This window comes from Poeciliopsis prolifica, unplaced genomic scaffold, assembly GCF_027474105.1.
Source record: "Poeciliopsis prolifica strain line A6 unplaced genomic scaffold, Auburn_PproV2 SCAFFOLD019, whole genome shotgun sequence".
Lineage (NCBI taxonomy): Eukaryota > Metazoa > Chordata > Actinopteri > Cyprinodontiformes > Poeciliidae > Poeciliopsis > Poeciliopsis prolifica.
In genome coordinates, this window is record NW_026562394.1 from 448,015 (window position 1) to 470,231 (window position 22,217).

The 22,217-nt window shown below is 37.8% G+C and overlaps 1 protein-coding gene across 2 annotated transcripts in view; it reads right to left on the reverse strand.

Moving 5' to 3' along the window:
- Window positions 1-22,217, reverse strand: part of mtus2a (microtubule associated tumor suppressor candidate 2a) — a 42,051-nt gene that overhangs the window by 18,678 nt on the left and 1,156 nt on the right. For both annotated transcript variants that reach the window (XM_055043347.1, XM_055043346.1), the window contains exons 2-4: window positions 10,513-12,776; window positions 9,379-9,637; window positions 5,709-5,966 (exon numbers count right to left, since the gene is read on the reverse strand). In XM_055043347.1, coding sequence (XP_054899322.1) covers window positions 5,709-5,966; window positions 9,379-9,637; window positions 10,513-12,531 — 2,536 coding nt within the window. In that variant the 5' untranslated portion in view covers window positions 12,532-12,776. The remainder of the gene's footprint in view (window positions 1-5,708; window positions 5,967-9,378; window positions 9,638-10,512; window positions 12,777-22,217) is intronic.

The following is a 22,217-nucleotide window of genomic DNA, read 5'->3' on the forward strand; positions in this document are numbered from 1 at the left end:
CCATCATTTAGTAACAATAATAAATAATTTTATTTTTAATTATAGATTATAATTGATTTTAATTAAGATTCTTCTGCTTTGTAAATAAGATCTGTATACAATTTAAGATGTAAGCAAGTGAACCAAAACACATACAAAATCAGGTCTTGTCGCATTTTAAAATGTAAATCAGAGAACACTTAAACAGCACACAATGGACCTGTAACATATAGACAGGGCAGAGAAGGACCTATGGAGATGACCATCTGTTGGCTGCACTGGATATAAAAACCAGCAAGAGCCAGATTCAAGACCACTGAAATGTTAATCTACACACCTCTGAGACGTGATTTACAGACAGCAACATGAAAGATTTATTTTTCTCGTTTTGGTTTACTACCAGCCTGACACACAACAATCATTTCATTGAGGCAACAATCTCATACAAAAGAGCTGAGCACATCCAGGGTGCATTTGTGTTTGTATGGCACTCACTCTTTCCTCACCCAGTATAGATCAGGTCAATTTTCCACTGCAGTTTAGTATGTGATATACATTTGTGCCTGCTGTTTACAGACTTTGTCAGACATTTTCACTCACGGAGAGTAAGTAGAACTGTAGCAAATAAAGGGAAAAAAGCACTGTCACTAAAGCTCAAGACAGATCTATAAAACCTGCATTTTATCATAGAAAAAGATCAAAATATAGCTAGCAAATGTTAAAGAAAGATAATCCAAAAGTGTTAGGAAAAAAAATCCTTAGCATAGCTTATGTTTAATACTTGACTGTCACAGGGTGCACTGCAGGGCCATGTAAACCAGCACTATAAATTGAGTCAAATGAAGAAAAAAAAACACTGCACACTTTAAAAAGTTATGTAAATGCTAAAACTAAAAAGAATTAAAACAATTTTGTTTAAAAGAATGTGGCATTTCTCAATTTTCTATATGATACAATATGATAATTATTGTCTCATAAGTTAAAAAGTACAAAGAATAAAATCGTCAACATATACTAAAAATCAGTAAACAAAAATGTTTTGCAAAAAATCTTAAAAACTTATTACACACATAATCATATTCGTATTTATTAACATTACATGTTTACCCATAGCACATAATGCAGGAAACACTAAAGTTTAGCTGCTATTGAGCAACTAGTTTTTTTCCAACATGAAATGGCTCAGTCATGAAGTCAAGTTAACGGTGAGTTGGATGAAATGCACTTTGAAGATGTCAGTTAACGAATAAGCTCGCTGAGGCCATTTTCCCTGTCAGCTCTGACGCTTTAAGAAGCTTCAGCTATGTTAGTTTTATTCTTCTTATCCACAGAATAGCATCCATATCTAATTGGCCCATCCAATTTGCTGCTCTCTGGGTGAGAACTTGTGTGCATGTGTGCATGCGTGCTTGTGTGTGTGTGCATGCACCACGGAAACCATCTGCTCGCAGTGAGCTGGCATGAGTCTCAGACCAGATCTAAGCCTTGTGTGGCATCTGGGGTTTGACATCCTCTCCATCTACACTCATGATTCTCTTTCCGCTCATTTTCCTCCTCCATCCCATTTTCCCATTCTCTATGCTTGCTGCTCATTTTGACTCATTGGATTAGTGTTTATAGCCACATCACTCTTCACCTTCTTCCTTCTGCTCCCGAGATTCTTTTTGATTTCTTGTGTTATTAGATTATTCTTTTCTTTAAAAAAAAATACAGATAAGAGTGATAGTACTCTATTTTAGGATTTGAGTTTTCAGTCACAGGCTTCATCAGGCTCCTTCTGCTGCATTCACATCTCAGCACCTTATGTTGTCTGGAGTGGAAAACCTGAACCCTGATGCTTCTTCTCTAATACACCAACAAAGACAACCATGCAACAACTGAGGAGGCCTGAGTGACAACCCTAATGCCTGGATTTTGTTAATGGTGTATTGATTTCATATAGAGAAACCTAAAGCTCCCAAGATGCTCAGCTACTCTGCTCTTATTTACAAGACTCTTATATGCAAACAGTTGATAAGAATCAATTAAGGTAATCACTGAAGCTTTAGATCAAAATTACCTTGTTTACATAGGTTTGGGTGTGAAAAATATTTCTAAATTGTTACATTGCCTTGCCAATATGTTTGTATCCCTTGACATTTTTATACTTTGTCAGATTACAGAACAAACCAAGATATATTTTGGTAGGTATTTTGAATGATAAATTCAAAGTAAGCTTCAAAGTGGAAAGAAAACAATACATCGATCCACAGATCTGAGACGAGACTCAGTTAACAGGACGATTTTTAATTAGTGATGTCCCAGTTATAACTTTTGTATTGAAGTGAACAGATAAAAAGCCACTGCTAAAATAAAGCACAAAACAACCATTGTGAGCAAAAAACATATTGTGAACTTCCTAATATAATGGATAAAATTCCTTTTTGCCAAAAGTCTTGTTTTGTTTTTGCCTAAAACATATTTTGGAAAGAGATGTTTATTTATTTATTTTTCCAAAAATCACATTAGCCAAAAATTACTTAGGCTATTATTTTAAGAAGGTGATTATATGGAAAAAGGGGAATGTTACACCAAAATGCATGTTTTTGGCCAAAGTGCAAAATACAATATGTGGCAAAATACTTACATCACCCATAGCAAACCATTCTAACAGTATTAAAGAGCTTTTCTTCAGTAGATGCTGGTCACAATAAACAGGAAGATGAATGGAGCTAAATATAGATCAGTCCAGGATCAAAAACAGATGGAGGGTGCTTGAGACTCGGGCATATGCTCACCTTCCACTTGGATACAAACCTGAAACCTACATCCAAAGCTTCAGATCTAAACAAACATACAGCATACTCATGAGTTACAATATAACTGGGAAAGGCAAAACTTTACAACTGATGTTTCACATAAAAGAAAAATATCCAAAGATTCAAATCTTAAGATGTGCAGTGGTAATAGAAAGATTGCACTGAGAGACTTGCAGCTATAACTTCGGCGATATATGTTTCTGCAAAATATTGATTCGGGGGACTGAGTACAAATTAACTCCTTACTATCCAGAAGTTCATTTGTAAAGGTTTTAAAACAATTTATTATGATCATTCTGTTTCACTATTATATGCTATGTTATGTTCATCTGTCATAAATTCCAATAAAACACCTTAAAGTTTTCAGATGTGTGTCAAAAAACACTTAGCAAGATGTTGTACTCATGAATACAAATTATTTTTCATCTGATTTTTATTATTTTGTGTAGACTCTAATTAATCTATCACATCTGAAAAATGCACATCCTCATCCACTGGTTAGAGCAGTCTGATACTCAAGTGTTTCACTTTTCTGACCTCCTTTACTGAAGAGCTAAAACTCCCCTCGTTATTTTGCCTATATCTTTAATGATTTATTTGGTCTGCATCCTCCAGAGAGCTACATTTCCATGTTCAGTTTGGGAATCAATGGGGAAAAGGAGCAACCGAGCACAGGCTCTACTCTTACTGCACAAACGGGAAGTGTATGGCTTCACCAACTCCCATGATATCCATGAATGAAGAGTGTATAAAACCTCAGCTGTCAGCATGGATGTGCTTTGATTCAAGTTGAAGTATAGAAACTCGGAGGAAAAAATACCCGAGACATAACAAGCCTACATTCTTTGGAGGAAAAAGATATAAAGATATAATATATGAAAAGTGTTTGGAACTGTTGAGAGGTACTGGGATTTAAATACACAGTTATGTGATCAAATGAACAGAACTAGAAATCTGAAACACAGAGTGGTTCAACTGTAAATTCATGCCAATTACATCAAGTGTTCAAAATCAACAAAAGTTGAATGTTGCTTTAGATTTCAGTCGAATGCTGCTTTAGGTTTCAGTGATCAAACTCTCAACGACAACGTGTAAAACTGTTGAATCCAGGTCCAAAAAATAGAGAAACTACTATAATCATAAAACTTCCCAGTATAAAAACATGAAAAAGACATAAGACACCCATTTATGTTACGCAGAAAGATTGGAAGAATGAGTCTGGCTCACTTTAAACCTAAATAGAGAAAAGAGTTCAAACACTTCCGAAACAAGGGTCATGTAAAACACACACAATCAAAATCAAAAGCAAACCCACCCACATTCTCATCAAAGGCCCCCAATATTTTTCCTGTCATGACTGTCATCCTTGATCTTCTTTTATCTCCTCCCAAGCTTCTGTAGTTCATTGCAAATTGCAGAGTCTGGTGCAGATGCAGCTTTTGAGATTTTCTTATGTTCAAAAGTTTATATGTGCAATAATAAACAATACTGTTGTTTAAAGGCAGAAATAACCAACTAAACATGAACACTTCCTTCCAGACAGTGTCAAAGAAAAATTTAATGAGTCATTCTCTCAAATTAAGCAAATAGTACAGATGCCCATGTGAAGAGAAAGAAACACGGTTAAATGAGTACAGCTTTAAGTGCAATGCTGTAATGAGAAACTCAGATCAAGACAAACTGAAACTGAAGGGGAAAATCTAAAGAAATCTTAAACATTCCCTCAGCACACAAATCCATGTGTATTATGTTTATTATTTTTTAAATGATTGTGCTTCTGTCTCTATGTGAACCTCCTAGCTCAACAAAGAAGCTTTCTTGTAGAAAAGAAACTCTTACGTCTTCTGAAGGAGATCACCATGCTGATTTAAGTGAATATGTAAGAGGATGAACTCTTTTTTCTTTTTTGTTTTTTAATTAGAGAAAAAAAAATCATGAAAACGTTATGCTTGAAAGGGAGGAAGAGAGGAAAGGGGGAATGACATAACAGGGGGCCTGATGTGTGTGAGCTGCGAACGCAGGCGCTTACGTCAACTGTCACTGGGAGAAGAGTAGCAAGCCTTCTTATGTAGGTCACATTAAATAGACAAGCTGCTACCTCAAAACTCAGCCAAGTAACCGAGCAGCCCTGACATCACAACTGGAAAAACTCAGTTTCACACCATGAATTGAAAAAAATTACACAGTTCATCCAGCAGCAAGTTTGATATAATCTTATCATTCTGATTGCTCACAGAATCTGTGGCACAGACCTTGTTTGGAGCTTTCTGAATCACGATAATCTTTAAATTACTGCTACTGTTTTCATTTGAAACAGTTTGTGTAATACTTTAATCTGGAACGTGCAGCATCCATCCCATCTAAGATCGAATGACTCACCACAACTCAAGACCAAAGCAAGATGTTAGTGGCATTTTTTAAACATGGTTGTGTCAGAATCGTGGTGTGGGCGGTTCTGAAAACTTGATAGCAAATGTAGAACATAAAACATACTGCGTGTTTATAGATAATAAACATTCAAAGATGCTATTTGTATGATTTGACTCAACATAAGTCATTTGCAGAGTTTACAAATGAGTTATAGATTACAAAAGAAGATTGTCAAGATGAACAAGTCTGGGAGATATGTATTATCAGAAGATTTGTAATGAAAGGTGGTAAAAGGTATCGATTTAGGGTAATGGGATAGAGATTCATATTTAAGATTTGAATTTTCTGCCACTTCAGTACTATGTGTTATTTTGTACTGGTATAAAATGAGTTGAAAATAAAATGATTTTCTATAAAGCATTGTAAATTGAAGCAACAAAAAATAGAGCTAATGCTTTGATTAAGATGTTCATTGAAAAAAATAATGTTAAGTTTCACAAATGCAAATTTCACACTTGGTAAAAAAAATAGCATCATTATTTTTGTTTAGAGGGAACTCACGGTGTGCTGTCCTGCAGGGATCACTCTGCACACTGTCAGCGGAGTGGGCTGAGGACGCTGAGGAGACGCTGGAACTCCTGACGAAACCAAAGGCTGCCAGGCGGCTTGCCGGGAGACGGTTGGAGGAGAAACCTGGAGCCCGCAACCCAGACTGACTGACTTTGGGAAGCAGAGATCTGGAGGCTGTGGACGGGGGTTGGGACAATGGTGTGGAAGCAGGAGGAGCTGCAGGAGCTTGATGGCTGAAAACCTGGTCATCTAGTGATGAAACAGCAATTTGACATTGAATTGTTTATCAGTCTTTAGAAAGACTGCATTGTTCAAGAGGCAAGATGTAAATAAATATGGCAGTTGTTTAATTTTATTTGGAAAACAAGGTACACCCATGCTGGATCACTCATCATGAGTTGTTGACAAAGCTCTCTCAGTAGGAGCATAAAGTTTACTTTGTGGTGACTCTGGTTGTTCCAGCAAGCAAACATAATAACTTCATACAATTAAACTGCAAATAGCTGTTTGGCTCTGCCTGTGCTAACAGACTGGACTAATGGCCAAAATGTTTTCTAATGAAGTTATGATATTTAATTTAACACCTACAAAACAGCACAGGGGATGTTTTTTTTCCTGATACAGTGCTTTAAAAAGCAAACTTTTTTTTTATACAAATACAAAGCTGAAGGGGTGATGTGCCTTTAGTGCCCCTCAAACAAGACTTTATAATGACATAACAGGGGGCCTTAGCTGTAATTCTCATGAAGCAAGATCGCCTTACAGGGAAGCAGAGTAAATATCACAAACATTTCACAAATACACTAATAAGGTGAAGGTAGTGAAGGTCACTACATTCCTCAAGACATTTGGTGAGACATTTCTGCCTAATCAGCCAACATTAAGGCAAAGTATTTTTATGAGTTATATATCAGGTCCATGAAGTGATTTGTGGAAACCAAGGATCTGACGAGCGCTAAATCTCTCGTGTATGAAGTGTTTCATATGAGTCTGTAAAGGAACTTTGAGGGGTGCAATTCTTTTATCATCATTTAGCCAATATCCCTTTGACTAAATGATGATTTTCTGCTCTTTGTTGGGTGTCAATGTTAATTTTTGGCACAATATAAAATTTTAATCATTATGTTTTTTTGTTTTGTTTTTATTGTATAAATATTGTCAACAGTCCTGCTGCTCTAATCTGTCCCAAATTTGTGGAGGATGCAGCAATAATCTGTGGCACCATTTCTTCCATCGTACAAGTTACTATTAAAAAGCAGCGGGTTATAGTCCTGCCTGTATGGATTCTATTGTCTCTCACAGCAAAATAAAAATTACGATGTGCAGACATTAACAATTTAAGCTTCGTACAGAGACACACAGCATTCAGTGGTCAAATCTCAAGACTTTGGATAAAAACCCCATTGTGGCTTCCATGGTCTGCAAAAACAAGGTCAAGATCCTGCACTGAAGAAGAGCATTATCGCCTGCTGGCTACAGAGATAAGGTACGCAACCCTCCTTTCCTTTCCATTTGGCACAGCTGTGTGCTTCAGCGGAGCCCAGAGGATAACTACGACATCAGAAGAAAAAACATGTTTCACAGGGAGAAACAGATGCCTGATGTTAGAGAAAGGAAAAAGTAGAATGGGAACAAAATGGAAAAGTCCACCCCCTCCAGCATTATTTGAGATGCAACTCATGCTTATCACATATTTCTTCCACCACTAATATCTATGTGCCATGTAGCCTACTTATGATTTTGGAGATTCTTCCTCTTGAGTGAGAGGAACCATTAAGAATAAATGTGTTGATTTGCATCCTGTCCTTCTCAACCCCCACTCCTTATCCTATTCATCACCTCTGAGAGACCAGGAGGAGAAATTATAAATTAGTATAACAAACATACACTTATCCCTGATTTAAATAGCTTCTTTTGCTTACTTTTTAATTTTGGATCTATGTTCTATTTCTGTTCCTAACAGAGAATTCCTTCTACAATTCAATTCAAACTTAAAAATGCAGAATGTATCATAAATCTTTTGAATAAAGCCAAAGTGTGCTACGGTCTTTGAGTGAAGCAAGGCCATTGCCACTTTGGATAAATTATGTAAATAAGGCCAGGAAAAATCAATAGGACATGCAGCTGGCGCAAGCACTAATGATTTTAATCACAGTCCAAAGTGAGAGGCGACAGTGTGTATAGATTTCCACCTCCAGGCTTTAAGCTGCATGTTATTAAATGTAATACTTGTTTGCAGTCTAGTCCCAGCAGCGCTACTGAAAGGAAGCATGGAGAAGCATGTGTGAGGGAATCCACTTGCAGTAATGGTTCATTGAATTTCACTGCCTTACCTTATAAGTGGGCTTTGCTCATTACTTTAGACTATGCACTTCAATCATGTGACCCAACTGTCACAAACTATATAATTGCTATAATTAGTAGGAGTCAGACATTTTCATTTACAAAATACCGAAAAAGTCATAATTGAAATTAGTGCAGAAGAATAAAAGGACTAACACGGGTACAGAGAATGGATGGCTGAAGGGAACTATGTGGAAAATGATACATGCTTTTTCAATTTTTCATAGATACAAAATATGAATTATAAGTATTTGAATTCTGCCCTTTTTCCCCATCTGACTTAGATTGAGTTATTTTGAACTGAATGACTAATGAAATGAAAGAATGACTAAAGTGATTCAACCTGCAGGTGTTCGAAGATGGTGGTGACACACCACAAAGCAATAGCAGGAAAAATCAATTCTAAAAAAAAGCATTGATTCAGGGGAGCTGAATGTAAATGCATGTCACACATTTCAGATTTCAACTGGCAGTACGAATTGACAATCATTTACCATTTTTCTTTCACTTTACAACAATGCAATCTTTAACTGGGTGTATAGCATCAAATCCCAGTAAACTAATTTAAATTTGTGGTAGTGATGTGACAAAATGTCCAAATAGTATTAATACCTTTGCAAGACACTGTACTCAAAGCAGACAAATGTTCTGTGTCAACATTTAATCTGGTTTTTATCAAATCTAGTGTGCATAAGCTAAGAAAAATTCCAGTGAACAGTCTCTGCAGAATGATATGCCTGAGATATGCATTAGTAAGAAATATGGTAAGATGAACCATAAAATATGGTAAGATGGTAAGATGAACTGATAAATTTTTCACTTTATGTCTAAGCTATTACTAAGGGAAAAAGCGAATGAAACTCACCATGTAAGCAAAGAATGAAAGACCCTTCCAGAAGAATGAGAAAATGCCATACTTCAATATTTTATTGACAGATGAGCTGAAGTAGAAATCTGATTACAGCAGTCAGAGGCGCTATCTGTTTCATAGAAATTAGAAATTCGCTGAGGAGAAGATGTGAGTGACTTATAATTTATTTATTATTTTTATATTTCAGTTTGTAGATTGCTGCCTTCTGGTGCAGAATGCATCCCCTCCTACAGCCATCCAATCAGGACTGCCAAAATTAATCTCAGAGAGAATGCATTTTAATGAACCGCCTTCATCTCAAGCCAGACTGAGAAATGCACAGGTCCCACAACTGTTAGCTGTTGCAAGGCAGCAGGAAGACCAGGCTGTACTCTAGTTAGTCAAAATGTGGGCTGATGACGTCATTTTCAGTTGTCATTCCAAAGGTGAACGTGTTGAGTATCCTACCTGTGTTATCTTGGCTTTCCTGGCTGATCGCTGGGCTAACGGTTTGGATTGGCTGGCTGAAGACCGACGCCGACCTCTGTCCTTGACTGGGACCACGGGTCTTTACGGAACCCGCAGTTGTTCTGGTGACGGCTCCAAGACCCAAACGGAGGCCTCTGCCCGAACGAATGAGACTTCCACTTCCTCCGACCTGTGTAACTGTCCTGCCCTGCAATGCATCTTCGGAGGAGATGCCTTTTAAACTGTTGGATCGCCCCACCTAAAAATCAGAATCACTACATTTATTGAAAGGATTGAAGTGACAGATTCATTACATTTCCTGACTTCCGCAGCACATATTCTAAAAAGAATTGCATTACATTTGCAGAAGAAACAGCCTGTTTTCCCTTCTTATGTTTGGAAATGAATCAATGGGGACAAACCTTTCATACACACATTGCGCTGAGAGTTAGTGCCAGATAAAGCTATTTAACACAAATTTTAAAAAATGGTAATGTTAAGGCGATAATGATCAGCGCTTGGACTTTGAAAAAGATACACATTATCAACTATGTGTCAGCAATACATTCATAGTAAATAAAATTTGCCAAATATGCCAATCATGGCACATAACATTTTTTTTAATTATTTAATGGCAAAAGGTGCTATAGAAAAGAATAGAAAAAAATCTTTATTGTCTGCTTAGGAAAAACTGCCTTTGGCTCAGCAGTACACAAAACAAACTGAGAAGAAAATTACAAATGATAAGACAAAAAACAAAAGCAAACAAAAAGATATGTTGATCAAAAATGTATTTAAAATGTATTAGCTGCTATAAAACATCATATTCAGAAAGTTTAATTAACTTCAAATTTCTGTATCAAAAAGTTATTTTTTTATTGGGCTGATGTAATATTCTAATCTTAAATGTGTTTTTATTAACTATTGAAAAAAATCCTCATAAAATTAACAATAAAGGCTTGAAAACACCAGTCTGACTTTTTCTTAAATATTCCAACTTATTCCATATTAAGTTGGAATTTAGTTACTGTGATTTAGTTACTGTGGACAAATCACTGCAGCAAATTGAGAAGAGATACTTGAATATAAATCTCAGTGCAAAGATATAGAGTTGATCGCATATATCTAACTCACCTCAGATGATGTCCCATAGAAGTTCTCCACCCTGCCGCTCAGTTTCGGGGATGCATTGTGGCTGTGTGCATGTGCTGGGGGAACTGTGTTTGTGTTTCCAGGAGTCCTAATGCTCCTGTTTTGCAGCCCTGGTGGGAAACTGTTCACCTGCATCTCTTGGCGATATTTATCGTAGAGTGGGTTGGAGGCACTAAGTACAGGGGTTCCTCGGGTTTCAGCGTCAGGGTTTCTGCGCAGGTCTTTAGATGGATCCTTAAAGGCCGCTGGTGGTTGGCTGTTAGTGTAATTCGAGAGTCTGGATGGCAGAGATGAGACCTGATATGGTCCATCAGCAGCCTGGAGTTTAAACTGAGGATTTTTTCGAACAGACGTTATGATCTTGGGGCGGATTCCTTTAGGTTTAAGTTTAGGTGATGGAGAGTTCTCTTTAGGGTTAGAGTTAGAGGAGCTCTGCTGGATGTTAAGAGGCGCTTTTGGGATTCCACTTGTGCTTATGTTTGCTTTCACTGGAGCTCTCAAACAACTGTTGCCATAGCCCTGAGCTGAGGTTGGTACAGCTGGGTTGCATCCTGATGGGATGTGCCTAGAAGCTCCAGAGACATTCCTGGAAATGAGGTACATAGAGGGCTGCCTCCGTGGTGAGCCCTGTGGTGTCCTGAGAGGGGATTGAGGCGGGGTAGATGACCTGGATTCAACTCCAGTCTTGTTGGGACTGGAGCAGTTCCTTCGATAAGTGAGGTGAGCCTGAGGTTTGTTTTCCAGAGTGGGTGTGTTGGAGGGACCAGAAAGATGTTGTGTAGTTGTAGTTGCCTGTTTTTCCATGGGTGGAACCTCCCTATGGGATGCCTGGTTAGTCTGTCTTAGCTGGGAGATAACACTCATGTTGTAAAGGTGGGAGAAGTCTGATGGTTCCCTTAAAGCAGATTTTGTAAACTTTCTGCTTGACCTGCTGCTGTGTGACTCTGGTGATGCGTTGTTGGAGGAATGCAGCACTGTTCCAGTTTGTTGAGTTTTAGGCTCTGGCAAGTTCCTGTCTCTTATCATCTCTGACTGGCAGAGGGGTCTGACAAGTTGTTGGCGTCGAGGCGGCAGCACCCTCTCCTCAAATCCAGTCTTTCTCCTTTGGCCCAACGCTCCATCAGAAGACCTTCCATTTCTATGATGACTCCTTTCCTCCAGTCTCTGTTCCTGGCAATAGTATTGTTGACAGTCGTAACTCTCTTGAGGACGAAATGGTGGGGAGTTCTGATTGGTGTCTAGGGAAGCTGCCCTTCTGCTGGTCTGGGCTGAGGTAGTATAATTGGTGTTGGGAAAAAGGTTTGTCTTGGGGTGGGGTAGGGAAATAAGAGATGCTTCACCGCTGGAATCCAGAGCACTAGACAGACTTCCACCAAGAGCAACAGCTGACAGACTGGAAACAAATACATTTGTCTCAGACTTGGATTCTTTCAGACCCCCTGTCCGTCTATCCCTGCCTGTTCTGGTGTCTCTTTTCTCGACTGAGCCTGTCACATATGTATCCAGCTCTTCAGTACTGTGACAGGCAATGCGTTTGTCTTTGCTCCTCTGTATTCTGCTCTCTTCTCTGTTGTGGTCGTAGTTTCGTCTGACACCGGTTGAAGTAGAACTGGCTGTGGAACTTGAGGATATGGACATGGGACCCTCATCCTTACCATCTCTCGTGCTTTCTCCATCATCTTCCTCTTCGTTATGCTCCTCCTGACTTTGGTTTCCTAAAAATGTGTGGATTTCAAATTCTCTGAGCTCAGGCTCCATACATTGCTGTTCAGATCCCCAGATTACAATTTTGTCTGGAGAGTCACTCTGACGAACCAGTGGAGGAATAGAGCTTGTGTTGTACCCTGTAACCTCAACCAGACCCCCACCTTCTTGGTCAGTGGCTGAAGTTATTTGATTGGCGTTATCATCTCCTGATGGGGTGAAATGGGTTTTATTTCCAATCTTCTCTCCTCTATCAACACTGACCCTCAATCCATGAAAATTAGTTGGAATGCTCATCTTTGACTTTTTTATTAAACACGTTCAGGGGTTGAGGCCATTTACAGAGTTTTAAGAGTTACTTTAATTTTTGCTCTTCCTGATCAGGGTCAGTGTTTTTAGAGTCATTTGGCAGAATTATCCAGGAGTTGGTTATCATCTCAGGAAGTCTCTCTCTTTCTTTAAGGTTGCCACACAACTTGCATTTAGATTGAGTTATTTAAGTGATGTTAATGGGTTTAAGTGAAGATAGAAGTTTGATAAATCTGGAAGAAGAAACACAAAGGAAACTATTAGAAAGAGCAAATAAGTTCATAAAATTCAACCACTTCTGATAAAATCATCAGATTTTGTCCCTACAGAGTTCCAGAAATAGTTTTTTTGTCCCCAGTGCATCTTTAGAATAGCAGCTGTTAATTTGCCCACAGTCCTATTTTCTTTATATTTGTAAGTTATATCTTTAGAGGGTTCTTTGACACAAAACTTCTCCACCCAAGGGGAGTGGAGAATGTGGGGAGTCATCAATCAATGTGTCCATAAATGTATAAAGAAATAAAATCAGAACTTCACCATAAACACAGTTTTTGTAGAAATGATTACTTCACTGCAACACTTGTATTTGATATGGCAACTACAGAGTTGATCAACAGTAATAGTAGTTAAATTCAATCATACTTGAAAAGTGTGGAAAAGGTTTCTATCAGACTAATTGTATCATTTATACAATTTACATTAAATCAAATCTTGATGTCAGTATAAAATACACAGTAACACAATACATTCAAGGAGAAATTATGTTTCTGTATAAATATACATGTACCCATTTATACAATAAATCCAAAGAAAGATAGTGTTTATCTAGAGAATTCATGAATATTTTATATTAGTAAAATCAATACTTTGTGGTGGGGTTGGTGACTTAGGATAGCTTCTAAAGAAAATGGCACCAAAGGTAACCTCTTTGGGATGAATGAAGGTCAGCACATCAGACAGGTGTCAATGCCTATGCATGATACAACACCTTCAAAACAAAAAACCTTATCCATGCTATGAACACAGAAATCAAATACTATGTATATATTGTCTGAATCAGAAGTGGTACCAGGAGGTCTATGTTTTGCACCACAAATTGCATAGAATAATGGAAAATGACAAAATGTTATGGCTACAGAACAATATCTCTTTCATATGGATTCTTCTTCTCCCTTGAGCTGAGTAATCCTGCATACAATATACAAAGACGGTGCAAAAAAGTAAGTAAAAATACAGCAGCGCTGGGAAAGCCATTTAGTTTCAATCTTAACATGAGTTATAGCATGTTATGCCTCTTAGTGTGTAATTTTTTATGAGCAGTGGGGCTGTGGGAGCAGAAAGAGCCATGTGAGTTGAATATGAGCACAGTGTCTGTGCTTGAATTTAATGAAAGGATTGAGTAGGCAATGGGTGACTTCGGAAGGATGTATTGTCTGTATCATCCAATACAGATTTTTCCGAAGGAGTGAGAAAGTTCTGGCACAACAATAATGCCAATGTTGTGGGTTTATTTTTGTTATTTTTTTGTTGCAGACATTTAGTAATATCTTAAATTAAGATACACAATTACTGGCCACATACAATTTTCTTTGAACACAGGCTGCATCTGTGTAATTTTATTGTCTTCTTTAACAATTCCACTGAAACAAATATGGTAAAAGCATTTTTTAGTGCAGGATGAATCATACGTATACTGAAATGCAAAAAAAAGAAAAACTCACACATACAGAATAAATTTGACACTTTTATGCTATTCCAATTTCATGTGTGGTTATTAAAACGCGGCCTGCTGATGGATCCAGATGTTTTACATCTTTATCAAATCGTATAAAACATATTGGTTTATGTTCTTTTTTTTTCCTCCATCAACTGTCCTTGTACACCACATCATGCATCTTCCTTCACTTTCCATTCTGTTTGCATCATTTCAGAAATTCAAGTTGAGCCCTCACCTAATTATTTTTCCAGCAGAGGTGTCTGTTCTCATCAGCAGGTCCTTTTTTCATGTATCTGATAGCAGGCATTTTAGCGAAATCACTGCTAAGATGGCAGCTCACTCTGCCTCTGGCTTATTTGCAAATTTTTTCCAAATACACAAGAAAGGAAAGCATCAAATAGAATATGTTTTCCTGATGGTCAGTTGGTTATGTGAATTTGGTACTGAGCAAAGAACGATCTATTTGAAAAAGACAAGAAAAAGTGCAAGTTCTTTTATTATGTGGAAAGATTGCAGTTATTTTTTTGACTTCTCTGTAGTTTTCTGTTTTGCTTCAAAAAGAGAAATAGAAACCTAATTTGTGTTACATACAAATAACAACAACAGGCAATCTGCCCACTGTTTGTCCCACTTTGCTCCTGTGTATGTTGCTCTCTATCAAATAATTAGCTGGTTACAAAACACACATGGAAAACTCAAAGTGGTAGGGAAAGGAGGAGGAGGCTGAATTCTCCGAGAGGACATGGTGCCAGATTGATTACAGCGCTGATGTACCACCGAAGCGTGTGCTGATGACAGCAATCTGAGGGAGGCTGAGTGCTCTGCTCAGTCGCAGCTCCAGTACCTCAATAAACTGCATTTCAACAAACAACCAGGCTGACAAAAGGCCAATTTGGTATAAAACAGAAGAGTGTGGAGAATTGATGAACAAGTCTGACAATTTGAATAAAAATATTTATTTCAGTGCAATACATTAAATAAAAAATGTGAGAAAAATAAAAACATTTGGCTCTCTTTCTTTGTTTTGACATAAAGAATACAGTTTATAAGGCAACTTGGGCATATGTGCTAAGTAGGAGCCAAAATGTTTTTTTCTTTCTGTGTAAACAGGGATGGTACCAAATTTTGCAGAACGTAGCCCATGTCATGCATGATGAAAGCATGACCCAGGAGGAGCTGGTACTTTGATGTTAAGTTCTGTTGCAGATTTTGGAACATAACTTTTATGTTTTTAAACAAACCCAATTAAGTCGCTCATGACATGAACCAGATCTTAACATAATGTGAGCTGAAAATGTAAAAGAACCGAGAAAAGACCCATCTTAATTTGACTATCAGGATTCAGTCTGAGTGGGTGAGAGACTGAGACATAATCTGACGTGGGAGGGATCAGACTTGCACATCGGTGAAAGAAGAATGTTGCTGAAGATTTCTGATTAGGCTGACGGTGGGGAACGTGTAATGAGAATCACTATATGAGCTTTACGGCCCCGTTTATAATGTGACTTACCGACTCAAACCCAAGAGAGGAGAGCAGAGCCATTATTGGAAATCCCTGACCACAAATAAGGCTCATTAGTAATGAATTGCTCACACTGATGAACATGGGAACCTGTACTTCCGCTTTAATAAAATTCTTCTCTCCAGACAGACATAAGTGAATCTCAAGATATAAGCACTGATAGAGAGTATAGGAGACTGCCAAAGCATTTTTTTCATTTATTTTAAACTACTGGCAAAATTATGGCGTAATCAAATGCAGTTTGAAGGAACAGGAAATTAATGATTAGTTAATGAGGTTTTTTTAACCATGGACAAATCTCCTAACTTACTGAATTTGTTTAATTAAAAAAAAAAAAAATATGATGTAAAATGGATGTTCCTGAGTGCCTTGTAAAAGTATTCATATCCAATGAACAATTTATTTCTATTTTGTCTGGTTGCTATCACTAAATCCAGTAACTTTAAGGGGTATAGAGCAACAGAACTGAGTTCATAACTGTGAATTGAAAGGATGTATTGTTTTTATTTTTTACAAATTAACCTCTTGAATTTGTCATTTAATTTTAATAAAATCCAGTGCAACCTCTTAATCATTTTTGATCTCAGTTTAAATACAGCTGTTCACAGCAGCCAGGTCAAAGACAGTGCTGTGGAGAAGTTTAAAGCAGGGTTAGGTTAGAAAACAATCTAAACCTTCAATACACCAAAATGGTGGCAACATTATGCTGTGGAAATGCTTTTCTTAAGAATTTATTTAATGCCACAATAAATATGACTTACTTCATGTCTGACAATCCCAATAAAATACAAGTTTGATGCTGTCAACTGACGAAATATGAAAAAGATCAAGTGGTATGAAAACTTGCATGAGACAGTAGAAAGATGCTTGTGTGATCTGGCATGTTTTAAATCATTTCTTTCTTTCCTTTGCACAGAGGTTGTTCTGAGAAAAACAGTTTACAGTTAAGAAAAGGTAAATCAAAGCGAAGTGGCAAATGTTCGCATTGTTTTATCTAAAAATCCAAAAATTCTTTGAATTGAGCGTTGCGCTCACTTTCTTATTTTGTTATTTTGCAGCATTTGTTTCCATTTTCAGACACACACACACAACCTCTGAAACAATACAAAGCCAATCGAATGCTAAGGCACACACTCATGCCCGACATGCATTTCCTCGGCATCTTTGTTGTTCGTCCAGCAGCACAAGCTGCCATTTGTCTTTGGCACTTTGCTTTACTCCTCCCCCCACTGGCTAGCAGACAGGTTTTATAGCTCTGTGGTCCCCAAGGGGGACACCAGCAACACTCTCACACATATATTCCCATCTCTTTCATCCACACTTGTGTTGAGATGTGAATTCCAGCACTTAAAATAGAAACAAACGAGACGGCACAGAACAATGACGTCTGTTTGTGTGTATCACCATAAATCGTGACTCCTGAATATTTATACATGACATAATCTGATTTAGCACCTGGTTTGCATTAAAACTGGCTGTCCAGAAAGGTGAAACTTTGTTCAATGCACTTAATGTTTTATTTATTGCATAGTGGTAGTAAATCTAATACTTTGCTGCTTAGCACATTAAAACAGACATAACAAACAAAAACAGAACATTCCATGAAAGTCATCCAACAGGTAACAGCTCAGACAATCCTCAGACAATCGTTGCCTGCTCCTCCTATATGTGCTTGCAGCACAATACAGGCAGAAATAGCAGTGGAATGGGCTAAATGCTTCATTATCACGGTGCACAATAGACACCCCGTTTGCAGAATCTCACAAGACGATTCACTGCAGTGTTGCTGAGCGTTAAGTCAAGGGATAACTCCTGGGATTTACCATCTCATACAAAAAAGAAGCAAAACAGCGCAGGAAACGACATATAAATAGTCTTGCAGCTTTTCTCTTTATTGATTTGAACTGGTTTTCCTTTTCTGCATCAAAAACAACAAATGTTCCACTTTGCTTCTGTAGTCTGTGGTTCACACCATATTCAGACAAGCTTTGTCCTTACAGTGATTTGTTTTATGCCTCTCTTATGAAATTTTTTGTAAGTTTCTGCCGTGCTGGTCCAGCCAATCAAATCTTTCATCTTATTAATGAAGTGTTTATAAGGGCAGGGTGAGGAAATCAATCCCATTTCCATCGTTCTAAGGCGACACATCAGCAGACTGCAGCTTTGCTTTCTGTCTCTCGGCACTCCCACATTGTTGGGGGGACAGTAACAGGATTTATTGAGAATCTTGGGTCAGAGTGGGTGGTCATAGTTAAGTGAATAAGGGGGATATGGAAATCAGATCATCTCCAATAAAAGCTGATTTATCTCCTTACCGTGTGAAGGCATACGTCACTGAATTCGTTGAAAAAACAAATATATGTATTCTACTTTTAAAGTAAAAGGGTCTTTTTGATAATAAATTCCTTTATGGTCATGGTTGAATGTGTAAAAATGTGTAAAAGTTCAAGGCATGAGAATAATTCTACACACTGGATCCCTATATCCAGATTTGATGAAAAAAAAAAGAAAAGTTGTCACTCGCAAGTACAGGTTTATGGCAAAAAGGCAATGATTGTGCTATATACTTCATATTTTTTTCATTCTTGCCTTTGACAATCACCAGGAATCAATTTTCACTTCATAAGGCAGTTTTTTTTCTTCACCATCTTATTTTGCTGAATGTAATGCACATTACCTTGCAAGATGATGAAATTCAGACAGAGCCAAAAGAGAAGAGAAAATTAAATTGGGGTTTAAGTTATTAAGATGGGACAAACTGATATTGGTCAAGCGACCGACGCTGTTGTAAACGAGCAGATGCAGAAACAGTGAAAAAGGAGATTGTGAGAGAGCAGTCAAAACACAGACTGACATCCGTCGCACTGGTGACAGCTTGAAGGAGGCGTGAAACGAGGCTGCCTGTCCACACCGGTAGATGGTGGCTCTGCATTATTATTAACAAAGCCCCTCCACCCTCAACCCTAATGCCTGTCGCAGAGTGAGAAATGTTAACTCTTGCATGCCTGAAACTGTATGGGACAAAGAGAGGAAAAAATGTGCATTACATTCAAGCTGTGAAGAGTATAAATAAAGAGAAGCATTCTTTGTTGGACTCTGAGGAGGCTGCAGACATTCACAGCCAGACATTAAGATGGAAGGGTAAGAGGCTGAGTCACCTTTGTTTTTTTTTAAAGAAAATACAGTCTGAATGATGAAGCACAAAGGACGAACGATTGATGGGAACTAGTGGGGGTGAGAGAGGATTCTAGATAGCACTGCTATGTGTAAATGTGAAATGTGTTGTAATGTGAAAACCCTTGATGTGTGGGGGAGGGAAAATGGTGAGAAGTGAGTAAAAAAAATGAAAAACGAGGGTTCAGGAAGGACAGAGGAAAGGAATATATTAAGAAAAGAAGAGACTATTTTCATACTGGGGGAAAAGTGCTTAACAGAGCCATGAACTCCTTTGGGGTTGGGGGGCGACATCTCACATGCACAACTGTTCTGGCGAACAGTTTTATTTTTAGCAACACGGACAAGGCTGAAAAACAGAAGTGGATAGATGCAAAATATGAAGAGGGCTCTTTAAATATTGATCATGTGGATTTCTGTCATCTTGCCAATTTGTGAAACGGGCTTTCAAGTAGCTCTGCACATAAAAAGAATTGTTCAAGTAAAGGCTCCAGATTTCTTGCTCTTGTTACCCAAATGAGCTGACTCTGTGCCCTTGAACTGACTGCTGACATTCTGTAAAAGGTTGCACTCAAGTGAAACAATGGCTTTCATGCTGACTCTCCACAGCATAGGGACGTGCATGTGCGTATGTGAGGAGGCGTGTCTCTCCCCCGCTCACTCCTCATGTCTTGGCCATGACTGCAGGGGAGGAGCCACGGTGGACTCGCTACCACCTTCCAGACAAAAGCAGTGTGAATTTGAAAACGCAGATTTGAGTGTGTGTGCTTACTAACATGCAAACAAAACACGCTGAGATTTATGTATATATTGACAAAAGTGGGCTAGGAAGTTGCTACAACAATACAGTTGTCAAACTAACTGTAGCAAATCTTCAACAAGTTCTAAGCCAGTGGGATTATTTGGTATTATTGTTGTTATTTAGGAAAAAAAAAATCACTTTATGTATGCAACAAATCTTCAACAGCTAGAAGTTTCTCTTTTAAGATAAGGACTGCTAATGTTATGCAGTTAGTTTTATTTTAACTGTATATTATTTTTTCCCCTTTTTTGTTTGTTCTCTTTTTGTGCTGTAATCCTTTCATGACAAAGCAACAGCAAAAAACAGATTGAGTCAAAGTCAATGTTGGTCAAACAATAAAGATTGATTGGTGAATATTTAATTCAAGAAAACTTTATAGCATGCACTAAGAGTCACACTGACACACTTTCTGTGTTTCTTCTCAGTTTTCACAACTGAACTCTTTCCTATCCTCCTTCTCCTTGTTTGCCCTTTAGAATATCCTTGAAGGTTGCACTAGTGTGCAACACTCCTGGGCTTTTCGACAAGCGTTCTTACCCGTAGAAACACATGTATATGACATCTGAAACAGATGGCTTCTGTAAAATACACACTCACAGACATGCACATTCGCAGCAGTGCACACTGTGTTCTTACTGAATTGATCGCAGCTGAGATATAGCTGAGGTCAGACATATTGTATCAATCATGCAAACGTCAGCATCCAGAAAGGCATGACAGCAGACAATTGAAAGGTCACTCACAGGCAGCATCGTGTCAGCCTACGCGTTAACATGACAGGAAGGGTTTGCTGAGGTTTAACAAAATGAACTGGATGATCCATAAATGTGGAAAGCTTGTGATACTGGAATCAATAAACACTATGAAGTGCACTTATCAGACACATTTTAATAAAAGGTTCTTAGTTTAACAAGTACCACCAGGCTTTAGTCAATGCAAAATCCTAAAGATGCCAATACAATAACTGGGGTGAAGTTGGTCTCAAATTGCTCTCCACAATCTCAAGGACAACATTATTATCAGAAACAAATCAACTATTAACAAGCATCATTAAGGTGTGAAACATATTCACTTGACCTTTGTTTGATGCTTCACGTCAACACCTCAGGTTCTCAGGGTTTTCAAGCAACACAATGAAGAGACTGAAAATAGTTTTGCAAAAGTGTCAGAAAAATCCAACAACCACAGCTTGGATTTTTCCTGCCTTAAAGAGGAAGGTATCAGATAGGAAGGTGAGGTTTTAATTAATGTCCTTCCAACAGAGCTGGATCAAGGTTGTATGAGGCCCTGGGCAGAATTTTGTTCACCTTAATTTAAGCCATTCACCCAGAACAGCTCAACCGACCTCCCTTTTGTATCGCCCTTGCTTTCTTTGTTTTCTTTGTTTTGTACATTCTCCAGCATTATATGCACAGAAAATGTTTTCCTGGCCCAAAGAGCTTTAAATTTCAGTAATTTCCAAATAGTCAAGGTTTAATTTCCAAATAGGTTTAGTATAGAGATGTGTATTGATACACTAAACAATTGTTTATTGTCAGATAAATATGGGAGATATGGGAGATTACTTTGTTTAAGATTCATTTTAAATATAGGGGCAGAACTTGTTACAGAAAAACAGTCTCAGCTGCTGCTACAGAGTGAGCACTCTGATGCTCAGCATAATCTTTTTTAGAGGTATTGTAATGTTGAATTGACAAAAATATAACATGAATATATATGGGTTTGTGCAAACATTTAGATCAATATAAACTGGGAAAAAACACATCTTTTACTTTACAACATAAAGGACTTGGAAAATTTGAGCTGCCTGTAAGACTATGTTCACACTGCAGCCTGAAGTGACCCAAATATGTTTTTTATGCCCTTGTGCGACCTGTATCTGATCTTTTAATGAGACTCTGAACAGAACAAATCCGATTTTTACAAATGCAACCCACGTGGTTCTAAATCTCATACGTATGTGATCTTTTCAAAGTATGACCTGTGTTTATGTGGAAAAAAGCAGGAAGAAAAATGTGGATTAAGTTGTTGATGCGCTGGCTCCAGTTGAACAACAACTTTAAAATTGAAAGATATTGTCCACTATTAGCAGACATGTTTGCTTCTGCAAACATTCAGCACAGTCTACATGTGATGTTACTGCTTCCTCTACTGCACATGCTTTAGGTTATTTGCAGTTCACACAAAACATCACATGGAAGTTGAATATATTTGAAAATGTGAACAACCACGCAAAAATGTTACAGATTTCACAGAAAAATCTGAATTGAGCATTAGGGCTTACAGCGTGAAGGTAGCCTCAGAAAACTTTGACACATGATTAAAAAAAATTGCAATGCAGAAAATATTGGGAAAGATCGCTCTTAGCTATGTACACCAACTGTACTATTTGCAAATAAATGTTGCTAAAGATCAAATGTTACTGGCTTTATTTGATTAAAACAGAAAACTATTTGTTT